This window comes from Carlito syrichta, unplaced genomic scaffold, assembly GCF_000164805.1.
Source record: "Carlito syrichta isolate Samal-C Ts95f unplaced genomic scaffold, Tarsius_syrichta-2.0.1 Scaffold161491, whole genome shotgun sequence".
In the NCBI taxonomy this organism is placed as follows: domain Eukaryota; kingdom Metazoa; phylum Chordata; class Mammalia; order Primates; family Tarsiidae; genus Carlito; species Carlito syrichta.
This window is the reverse complement of record NW_007105587.1, coordinates 130,280-142,754: the sequence shown is the minus strand read 5'-3', so window position 1 is coordinate 142,754 and position 12,475 is coordinate 130,280. Positions and strand designations below refer to the sequence as shown.

General features: G+C 39.8%; 1 protein-coding gene across 1 annotated transcript in view; it reads right to left on the bottom strand.

Moving 5' to 3' along the window:
• The window catches only part of ATP8B4 (ATPase phospholipid transporting 8B4 (putative)), a gene marked incomplete at its 5' end in the record, with an annotated part of 158,598 nt that overhangs the window by 19,169 nt on the left and 126,954 nt on the right, over positions 1-12,475 (bottom strand). Inside the window, one exon of the mRNA XM_008051091.2 lies at positions 1,690-1,773. Within this exon, the coding sequence (XP_008049282.1) occupies positions 1,690-1,773 (84 nt within the window). The remainder of the gene's footprint in view (positions 1-1,689; positions 1,774-12,475) is intronic.

The following is a 12,475-nucleotide window of genomic DNA, read 5'->3' as shown; positions in this document are numbered from 1 at the left end:
CAGGCTCTGAAATCAGACAGTCATGAGCTCAATCCCTGGTAACCCTGTCTGAGCCTCAGTTTCCTCACCTCCAGAAATGCAAAATAGTAACATCTCCCTCACAGAACCATTGTCATGATTAAATGAGTATATAAAGTATTTAGTAGAGCTGTTGCCACATCATAAGTAATAAGTAACAGATGTTTCTATAAGTAATGATCAAATAAGGATAATAATAATAATAGTAATCATATCGCAACCTCAAAGTTAAGTGGTCTGGCTCTAGGCTTAAATGTGACTATTATTGGCTGTGTGGCTTTAAGGCAGTGAATTGAACCTCCAAGACTTGGTTTCCACCTTATAAAACAAGCAGATCAGTAGATGATTGCCGAGGCCCTTCCAGCATAGCATTCCACAATCCTGTGATCAGTTTAAGGGCCAAAGTTGACAAAGCGGAAAAGGAGAGAAGAGACACTCAACTTGATGGCAATAAGGAGCCTTATTATATTTTTTTTAATTGCACAATAACTATCTTTTCCCAGAAACTGCTTTATTTTTGTTATTTTATTCCTCATTCTGGGCAGCTACAAAGCACCAAGAAAAGAAACACTTGTAAACATGGGCACTTAAAAATGAATGTGCTTAATCCTTTACCTCTTAAGTCTTCAGAAGCTCACTACTTTTCATAGAATTATGCCTTTCACAAATCACCCTTTTTACATATGTGAAGTAGGACTCACAACTATGAAGCCAGCAGAATGGGAGAGTGGAGTGAGCTCATAATGCGAAGATTTATATTTTGCAACAGACGCCTTTGGGCCAGAAAATGAGGTCTCACAAATGGGTCTAACAACAGCCTGGAGAAAATCTGGTCTCCTTAAAAGTACTTTAAAAAAAAACTTTAAAAAATAATACCCCCTAATTGCACCCTGGAAATGCCGCTGGCTAGTCTTTCACTTCCGCATAGGCAGCTAGACTTTTCCCTTTTCCAGGAACTACTTTCCGAGGCTCTGAGTGTGCCAAGGATCCACCATTTTTGTAATTGCTTCTTTCTCTTCTCCTCTCTCAAGCACATCGGGACTGGACAAAAGAAGTCTGTGTGCTTTTTCCATGGCTGTGGGGTTCTGTGCCCTCCTCTGTGCTGCTCTTCTGGTCTGTAGTTTCTGTTCTGGGGCTATGCTGGCCATGAAATCTCACTATAGATGCTAGCCCTCTGAGCTCCAATTGAGTTCCATGATTTTCTTTCCTACCACTGCATGCTTCTCTATAAAATCTCAAAGCCTAATGCAGTATTTTCAGTGTTTGAACCTCAGACGTTCGTTCTGAGGCATATTAATAGGTGCTATATGGAAAAAAAAAGTAAAAGTACGGTCATAAAAGTTTGGGAAATGCTAGGCTAAAATGAAACTAAAGAGACTACTTCCTGCAGGACTTCTCAGAGCCTTTAGAACAATAACGTCAAGTATGACTCTCTAAGAGGAGAGTAGCCAAACTTTGTTCAGAGAATCCTTTGGGGGAAGCTGGAGGATGGGTAGTGGGCAGGATAGATCTGGAACGGTTTGTGATCCATTCCAGATCCATTTCAACACCTACTAAAACAACTGTAGTCCTAGGGTTCTTTTCATGAATTGTGTCGTCTACTTAGAAGCTAAAAGCAACTAAAAGGCATAACTGAGAAATTAGGTTATAACGATGGAGAAAAACACATACCTGGTCAAAAATCCCCATGGCTAGAACAGGTAGTGACGTGTAAACAATGTTAAAAAGGGTGATGAACCACTGGTCATAAACAGTCTGAAAAAAAATAATAACATGTCAGTGAGAAACACATCTGTAGTAATAAGCATATTCCCTTTTAAGCTCTTGGGTTAAATATTCAGATTTCCTGAAGTGGGTGAGAAATTAGCATTTGGTCAGATAAATATGAGTTCTCCCCTAGGCTCTGCCTTTTATCAGCTCTACTGCCTTAATGGGATACTGTATCTCTCTAAACATCAATGTCTTTATCTCTAACGTGATGCCATATACTCCCTGCAGTGTGGCAGTGTGGATGAAATAGTACATGTAATAACATGTAACATACCGCTAGACACAGACGAGGCCCCAGACCCTGTGGTGAATTTCTATTTCATTTGCCAGGTTTTCAGTGGCTTATAATGACCCCAATCATCTAAGTGATACACAAAGAATTCACTAACATCTTCAGAGGAAAATGCAAAAATGAGCCTGTTATTTTTATCCTGTGTTCAGATGGAGAGCTTTTTCTTAGGAATTATTTAAAGCTACGTGAGTGTGAAGCTAGATGCTCACCATACTGGGTATAAGCAAGCAAGACAATGAAAACGATCCCCTATGCCTATATAGAGTTAGATTTCCTTTCATGAGCTTCACCAAAAGTCAATGTGGCATGTGGAAGAGTTATTATATCCCCTTTTCTTGATGAATACATACAGATGTATAAAAAGAATCTCTCAGTTACAGAGCTTATGACAAGAAAAGATAAAAATTAAAACTTAAGTCTTCAGCTCCTAACCAGTGCCCATTCTACCATCCTATCATTCATTCATTCATGTAATATATTGAATGAGAAACTGCCATGTGCCAGAAACTAAGTTTTAAGCAATGATAATTCAACATGATCAACCAGATAAAAATTCCTCATGAAATCTACATTCTAATGAGGGAGAAAACAGACAATAGACAACACCAGATTTTATAGAGAAGGGGAGAAGTGAATGAGTGACTAACTTAGCTGGTGATACATTCTAGAGAAAATGGGAGATAAAGAATGTGGAAGGGCTGCAATTGTAATAAGGTGACTGAAGAAGATCTCACTGAGAAGTAACATTTGAAATAAGATCTGAAGGGATCAAATATGCAGCTTTCTGGGATAGAAGCATTCTGTATTGCAAGTAGATGCCATGAAACAGCTCTAAGGCAAGAAAGCATCTGGAATTCTCAGAGAACAGCAAGGTGTAGCATAGTGACCTACAGGGTGAATAATGGATGTCAAGAGGGAAGAGAGAGAATCCCAGGTAGCTCTCCATGGCTTATTCCCCAAGAGAAAGAAGAAGACATTAGAGGATTTTAAGCAAAGGCAAAATCTGATCTGATTCACATTTTAACAGTATCATTCTGAATGCTGTGCTGAGAAGAGATCGATGGCAATGGTGGAAGTGCAAGATGCTGATATAGTTAGAATGTTTGTCCCCTCTAAATCTCATGTTGAAATATGATTCCCAGTGTTGAAGGTGGGGCCTAGTGAAAGGTGATTGGAACATTAAGGAGGTGGGTCCTTCATGAACCGATTAGTGCAATTCTCATGGTAATGAATGAGTTCTTGCTCTGTTAATTCATGGGAGAGTTGGTTAAAAGAGTCAGGAAAGTTGAGGGAAACTGTCAGGGAAGGGAAGGGCACACCTCATCAACAAGGGTACCTGCATAATCAATGTTTGTATACCTAACCCTGAATTGTACCCCACAGCTTTGGGGGGAAAAAAGAGTCAGGAACCTCCTTCTTCTCCCTTTCTTCCTCTCTTCCTCCCTCCCTCACCATGTGACACTACTGCTATCTCTCCATCTTCTATCATGACTGTAAGCTTCCTGAGACCTTACCAGAAGTTCAGCAAATACAGGAGCCATGCAGACCTATGCACCAAAATAAGTCTTTTTTTCTTTATAAATTACCCAGTCTCAGATATTTCTTTATAGCAATGCAAAATGGACTGATACAAAGGCGTAAGCATATGACTCAGAATAACCATTTCTACTAATCAATTTTAAGTTTTCTTCATAGTAATTTTCTTTTGTTAGTCTCTGAATTCTATTAGTTTCATCATCTGGCCTGAATTCTGCTGTAAAGACTTGAAAAAGGGAACTATGTCCAGTGATATGCTGATAAATGTTTAACAACTAGCTTTAAAAAAAAAAAAGAAAAAGCCCTGATTTGTAGCATTTGCCAGTATCCATGGTATAACTATTCCCCCAAGACTGATTCAAGCGTTGATGCCACTAAATGTGGAGTTGAGATGTTCCACAGTACATCATTACATAGTATTCCTACAGTATACAGATCCAATATAAATAACCTTAATAGCATAAATAGTAAAACATGGTAAGATAACTAGAAAATGATTAGTTTTGAATGTATTAACTTTGTTTTTTGCATTTAATATAATTTTTAATTGCAAGTTTACATAATTTAACTTTATGCAGTGGCTTAACTTTAAGCAGTGGTTATATTTCACCACTGGCTTACCAAATTCCTGAAAATTTCACCATCAGTTCTTGTGAACCGGTATTGGTCAGTTCTAACACACCATAGCCTATGTCCAAGCTGGGAGCAAAGTGGACAAGACAGTAACAGTCACCTCAAGGATAATGGACTCAATGTGGCAAGAAGGAACTCACAGAAGGGCAGAGCAGTAGCCCACAGTGTCAAGCAACCATGAGAATAGATAGAAAAGCTTGCTGGCAAAACTCCCTCAGGTACTTTAGCACAACATCTGAAACAAGCATGCACTATGTAACAATTCATTCATACCAGACTTCCCACTGAAGATAAAAGAAGCTGGGGGGGGAAAGTATCTTCATTAAAGCATCAGTGAACTAATAAGATAGTAGGGAATTACCTCTCAAGATCAAGGAGAGATTTAGGACTTAGTAACCACCTCAAAGCCTAGGATAATGGTATGTTTCTCCAAAGACTTTGTTCATTTCCTTCTACCAGCTGCTGAGGTTGGGATGAAGGCCTGATATCTTCTGGGCCAGCCAACTGTCCTGCTATAGCAGAGTCTGTGATCCCACCGCCAGGAGGCTGCCCTTGGGTCCCAGTCCAGAGTAGGAAGGGTTTCAAGAGGATCTCTGCTCTCAATAGGCACTGAACCTTGTCCCTTCAGTCTAGGAAACTACCAAAAGCACAGCGGAGTCTCAGTTTGCCTCCTGCTGATGATCAATACTCCCAGGGTACGTGGCTCAGAGCAGTACAATCCTGCAGAGTCCTAGTCTCCAGCTCCTCTCTACCCCTAGAAGTCCACCAAAACTGCAGCTCAGCCTCAGTTTCTTCTGATGAATGAACGTGTCCAACTCAACTTCTAAATATAGATGTTCAGATAAGTATACAAAATACATATAAAAATATGTATCTAAGCATATATATATATATAAAGGATACATGTAAAAAATATGTATCTGAACATAAAAGTATAAAAAGAATATGCATAAAAAATACCTACAGCAATACAGGTCATAATAGTTCAAATCCAAAAATCACCAAAGCATCCATCAGGAATGAATGGATAAAGATATTGTGGTAGAATGATACAGTGAAATACTTCAGAATAAAGAAAAGCAAGGAACTACAGTTGCATCCAGAAATACAAATGAATAAAAATACATATAATATTGAGCAAACGAAGTCAGACATCAAAGCATGATCCCATTTAAATAAAGTTTAAAAGTATGTAAATCTAGCTCATGTTGTCTAGGGATTCCTACTCATATGGTAAAATTATAAAATGAAGCAAAAAAGTGGCTATAAAATGTCACGGTCATGGTTACCTGTAAAGAGTTGGAAAAGAGGTGTCACTAGAAAAAGCAGGAAAGTTCTTGGGTATTTTGGCAATGCTCTATTTCTTGTACTGGATCACAGTACTTGGGTGTTTATTTTATAACAACTTGTTAAGCTGACATTTATGTATTATGTAATTTTTTGCAGGTTTGTTATATTTTACAAATAATTCTAAAAATTTTTAAAGTGAGTATGTAACCGCCTTTTATAGCAGAGCCTGGTAAGACATTGGATACTAGGAGGATTTTTAAAATCCTGATGCCCATGCCCCACCCCAGGCCAATTAAATCAGTCTCTGGGAATGAGATCTAGGTATTGGTACTTTTACATTTTTCCCATGTAAGTTCAATGTGGAGCCAAGACTGAGAATTATACTCACTTCCATTGCACAGTTGCAATATGGAAAATAAAAGAGGGAGAAAGCAGTTAACCTGAGGCCTTGCAGACCCAGACAGAGCACGGTGCTGTCAAATCACTTCATCCTTTACCTCCTCCACTACCCAACTTCACTCACCAAGAAAAGATGCCTTTAGGTATTAGGAAGGAAGAAAATCTGAAGAATTATGGCATACTCAACTGTGAGTAGTCTATGGTCTGGTATAGAGAACCCTCATCAACACAAAATGGCTAACATTAAAACTTACAATTATTTGACAGCAGCATTTGTCAACCTGCACTCAAATTTCAAGGCTCATTTCACAACTGGAGCAAGAAAGAACAGGAAGGGAAATCAGTTAGTAAAGTTTCAGTGAGTTTCTGCAATTTCTTTGAAGAGTTTTGCTGCCACTCAGTATCACAACAAAAAGTAAGAGAAAAATAGTTGATGTATACTGAATACCTACTCCATGCCATTTTAATTGCTTTACACATATTGGCTCATTAAATTCTAGCAGCTCTATGAGTTAGGTACTATTAATGGTTCTCACTCAACAAATGGGGAAACTGAAGCCCATCAAGGTTAGGGTTTTGCCAAATGCCAAATATCATAGCTTGAATACAAAGGTTTTTTTAAGTGTGGTCCAGGACCTTTTAGGGACCCACAATGTCAAAACTATTTTCATAATACTACTAAAAAGTTATTTATTTGCCCTTTTCATCTCATTCTTTCATGAGTGTATATGACTTGTGATTGAATACAGTTGATGATATGAGAACCCAGATGTCTTCTTTCATGCCAAATAGTTTTTTTTTTTTAAAGTGTAAAACATTGGCATCCTTCTCAATAACTTGTTTTTGTTTTGGAAAATCAGTTACTCTTCTTAAAAATATGCTACTTTTGTAAACATGTCATGGGTTCATTTTTTAATGAATTAATGAAAGGGTGTTTAATTTTCATTTCTAAGATGATAAATATTGACAGATAGGGTCCTGTGATCACAAAGTTTGAGAACTGCTGGCCAAGCAAGTGTCAGAACCAAGTTCCAGCCGATGATCCTTAGTTGTCTACATTGCTGACCACTGCATGACTCTCTCAATCAGTGGTATCCTCTGGAAAATTTCCTTAAAGCCTCTTTCCCTTACTTTGTTTTACATAGTTGAGAGCATACAATAAGTACAAATTGATATGCTTTTTTTTTTCATTTAAAATGATAACATTAGTATTTACCCTAGTTAAAAACCCTCTGATAGTTTCCCATTTTACTTGGAATAAACCCATACTCTCTCTTCATCATGGCCTAAAAGCCCTGCCTGCCTCTTCAGTTTCACCTCAGAGCTCTACATTCACTAGGGCAAAGCTTCCCTGATGGTCTTTCTCCAATTTATCAGGCTCATTCATGCCTCAGAATATTTGCACATGCTGTGTTCTCTGCCTGGAATATTTTAACCCCACGGTATTCATATGAAAGTTTCCTTCTAAGCACTCAGGTCACAGCTCCAATGTCACACTCTCAATGAAGCCCTTTATATTACCCATTTTGTTTTTAATAACAATTCTGAAATTATCTTACTGATTTACTTCTTAATTATGTCTTCATCCCACTAGAGTATAATCTCTATGAAAACAGAGACTTATTCACAGTCATAATACTAATGCCTAAAACGGTATCTAGTCAATGGAAGGTGCTCTACACATTTTTGTTAAATTATTTGACAACCATTTATAGACATTACATATTTAACTTCCTACTAGGCATTCCCCTGTGGATGTGCCACAGACTCCTCAAATTTCATATGTTGAGATCTGAGCTCATCCTCATACCCCTTTTACCAAGCCTCCTTCCTCTGATCCTCACACCAGTTCTAAAACCACCACATCTACCGCAGCATCCAAGTCAGAAATCTTCCAGCTACTCGGAAGGCTGGGGCGGAAGGATCGCCGGAGCCCAGTGGGTCGAGGCTGTGGTGGCTGGGAGCGGCCACTGCACTCCGGTCTGGGTGACGGAGTGAAACTCCAACTCAAAAAAAAAAAAAGAAATCTGAGATTTCTCTCTCTCTCTCCAGCACCCCACATCAAACCATTCCCCCACATCCCACTGATTTAACCATGCTTGATGACTTAGTACAGTTTAGACTTCAGGGACTTTCATAGAAATTAAAGCTACAAGCAGTATTTCTTCTGCAGCATGCGTCTGTTAATGAAGACTTGCAAGAGATCTCTAAATACTCAAATAGTCTAGGAAATGCCCCACTTCTCCTTATGGTCCGTAGAAGCCCTTGGAAAAATTTGAAGGCCCCACCTGGTAACGAGGATGGGCTGAGAGGTGCACATGAACCCAGATCAGAATCTACATTGGATTCTGTCCCTGTTTCTCTCCTTCCATGAACATCCAGGCCCTCTTCCATCTCTTCTTCTCACCCAATCCCTCCCAACACAGGTTGACCAGATGTCCAGAGGAGGGGGGCAAGATTCTTTTGGACTCTATGAACTGAAACTCTGATTTGAGGTGACTCGAATTACTTATATGATTATATAAACAGAGGTCTCATAGAGAGTAGAAAAATATGTCAATGGCCATACCTCCCTGAAAGCATCTGATTTCATCTAATCTCAGAAGCTAAGCTGAGTAGGGCTTGGTTAGTACTTGAATGGAAGAGTGGAGTAACAGATATTGGAGACTCAAAAAGGTGGGAGGGTGGGAAGTGACTGAGTGATGGGAAATTACCTATTGGGTAAAATATACACTATTTGGGTGATGGTTACACTAAAAGCTCAGATTTCACCACTATGCAATATATTCACGTAAAAAAAAGCTGCACTTGTACCCCCAAATCTATAAAAATAAAATTAAAAAACAGGGATCCCACAGAAAATATTTACCCTACTACCCCCATACTCTGGTATAGCCATAACACCTCTACTTCCAAAATCTTCATTCCCCGTCTCCAATATTCTAAATAAAAGAGAAAAGCAATGCTACTACAAGATGCCACAAGTCTTCTTGGAACCCTCTAAATGCCTCTTCACAGACTAGGAAAAAAAAGGAGGAGGGGAGTTAAAGTTTTCCAACTTCACTGTTTTCCTATTTAAGGCAAACTTCTGCTTGCTCCCTTCTTTGTGGGAGGAATTCATCAGCCTTACCAACCGTTTTATATAGAGTAAAAATACTCCAGCTAAAAATTACAATCTAAAAACAGCTTGGGGAACACGAGTCTATGATTTATAGAATAACACATTAAGTAAGCCTTAGTAAGGTTCTTAAACAGCTACAAAGGGCTTTCTGCTCTAAGACATCAGCGTGGCTCCTTGTTCAGATAACGAGATGAGCTAATCACCTATTTGGAGATGTGGATCCCTTTTTTGCTGTGTGTTGCAGAGGAAAGCTATATAATGACCTTTTCTTTGGCCTTAAAAAACATTTGTCATTTAAGGGAAACACATTGTGGAATAAATATGAGGTGCTCGGCCTCAGCACATGTGTTACTGATTTGTGTAATTAGCAGAAACTCACTGGCGGCATCCAGGAGGAATGACCCGAGCCTGAGCACCCACCCCGCCCTGTGTTTTCTGAGAGCACATCTGGAAGGCCGGGGGAAGAGGAGCTGCTGTGCCAGGTGGAGATGGGCTCTCAGGTAACCGAATCCATGAAGTCATCAAAGCCTTGGGATTAGTTGCACTCTTTCACGTCACTTTCCAAACTTTTCATTGTGAGTTTTCGTATATTGTTTGACAGAACTAAAGTTTTTCCAGCCTTGACAAGATAATTGTTTCCATATCACAGAAGAATTTTTAAAAAAGAAACCATACACAGCTCTGTATCTCACTGACAATGATAAATTGTCATCAGATAATATCATCTCACAAATACACAGTGCCAGTAGTTGCACAGCTTTAAGCATGAATTTTCTCGTTGTATTTTGGCTCCACCTCTGGTGGGGGACAGCTCATCTTTAAAATTCTAAGGGTATAGGGTGCTCTTAAAATAAGTTGCAGGTATAAATAGGGAATGCAAACCCACAGTGGACTCCATACAAATCATGTGGGTTCCATAATAGTAGGGATAAGGCATGCTCTTACAAAGGACCCATAATTCAGTTTAGAGACTTAAACTTCTTTCTCCAACCCCAGACTGGAAATCTCATTAAGACAGATTATATTTAATTTGTCTCTCGGTGGCTGTACGGTTGGAGTATTTGCCAGCAGACGGTGGCCTAAAGCTTCCAGATGATTCCAGAAAACAGTTCACCTAGGGACAGACCTGTTCCTCCTAAACTGTGGAACTGTGAATCTAAACTGTGGAAGACACCTACCCAAGGCATTAACTGTCTCTCCATAAGAGAATTCATTTCTTCCACATAGTCATACTGGACCAAGTGTTTCTGGACATTTTCCCCTGAGATTCCAAATAAAGCAAACATTTGTTGATTAGGGGTTGAAGGAAGACAGTTTAAAAAGAAAAGGCTGTGGCTATTAGCTTTGCCAAGTTTATGACAGATAGAGCAGCCACTTATCAAGCAGAGTAGGCAGAGCACTGAAGGGGGAGTCAGAAGACTTGAGTTCCAGTTCCAACCTTGCCCATCACAGAGCCTCAGATCTTGAAGGACTCAGGCTCCTCTTTTGTAAAACAAGGGACTATATTTAATATCTCTTAAATTCCTTACCAAAGCGAAGATTCTAGGTTTCAACAAGACGGATACCTTTTTGTTGTGTCTCTGCTGTTTCTCCCGGAAAGTCCTCCCAGCAAAGCAAACAAAAGGAAGTCTGGTCCCTTCCAGGCAGATTTTTCTCCATATGTCCCAAACCAGTCACAACAGAGGCAAGGTATAGAAATTAACCAGAGGAAAGTCCCTAAACGGAGTACAAGCCAGCCTGAGTCACATCACCACCCATCTGAGATGTCCTAAGTGCCACCATCCTACCAGCAGTGAATGGTCTTTCCCATGGGCCCTCTTGGAGGCCCAGCCGGATGGGCCTGCACATGTGCCCCAGCCCACCGACCAGGATGGGGCATTGGCTGGAATCTACTGGAGCTATCATCAGAGAATAATTGCCTGGATAAATCACCAGGCCCGAAAGGCCAATGTAGTAAAGAAATAGCACATGTCATTTCATTAAGCAATTAAATTGATGTTTTAGAAAGTCAATATTGTTTCAAAAAAACACAATCTGTTCACATTTGGTCAGATTTTTCCAGTCACAGAATGGATTACTTCAAAGCAATCTGTCAGAGGTGCAGGGGAGAACATTTAGGTGCTTATGAATCATGCTAGAATTTGACAGGGCTGGCCCCAAGACTTGGCTTATCCATGACAAATTTATTTCAAAAACACACTTGGTAGAGAAAAGAAGAAAGGTGACTCTGGAGTAATTCGACATTAGTTTCACATTTATGAAAATAAAATTGTTCCCAGGCTATAAGTTCCCTGAAGGCAGGAAGGAGCATTTCTCTGAGTCTCTCAGGCGTTCCTGGACGCCATCAGGACACATGGCCCTAAATTAACACTCAGTTGACTGTTGTTAAATGAATGAGCATTCAAAACAATAGCTTCTGTATTGAAACAGTTTGTGTGTGTCTTTCTTCTGTTGGGACTGAACACAAAAAGTGACTGAAGATTAGACCAACTCAGGGATGGCTTCTAGAGAGATGCCTGCTACTTCTGAATCTGCCAGGCCCTGAAGTTTTTATTATTATTGGCTCCATTTCATCATGGTGCTCTCAATTCCATTGAAATAATTTAGGAGAGAGATGGCAGAAAGTGGGAAGACCTTAGACGACCAGTTTTCTTTAAAACACTGGAAGTAAGCAGCCGTCTAATAGGTTTTAGGGACTAAGAAAGCCCCATCATCCAACACACGGCTTTAGAGGCCAAAGTCAGCCAAATGATCTTAATGGGGACAGTAGTGGGGGGAGGGAATGACTGCAAAAATGTCCCCCACTCAAAAATTCTCATTCTCTGTAGACTAGTGTTCTCCCAAACATGTTGTTCTCTTTTCCCTTGCCTCGTTTACAGCATATTGTCCTTAGAAAAACAGGGCTAAGAAAAAAGTCAAAACATTTTTCAGTTAAACCTGTTGCTAATCAGGCCCTTCCAGTGCAAAACAGGCAATAAAAAGAGGAAATGATCCCTGCCAATCCCAATTCCACATCCGAGTCACCTCACAGCCAGTTCTTAGTACCACTAACATACTGGGCCACTCACATGTGGGATGGGGCTGGGAAACGCCAGAGTTTTCATCTTTACAGTGGTAAAACACCTATTCTAGAACAGGCTTCTTGCTATATAAGATACTACTAAGTAAGATCCTCCCTCAACACCATGAAGTTTTAAAAAGGTGTTTCTGAATGACTTAGCATTAAGTGGAATTTTAGAAATTAGAAGGAGATTGCACCTAACTGAAGATCTGTTACAAAGTGTATCAAGGTAAAGATTTCCTCCTTTTATTCCACACCCTGGATCAAACCACACCCTGAATCCTTGCAGGTAGCTAGACATTCAGGCCTTCAGGCCTCCACTTATTACACACTCGAAGTCATCTCAGAGCTTCAC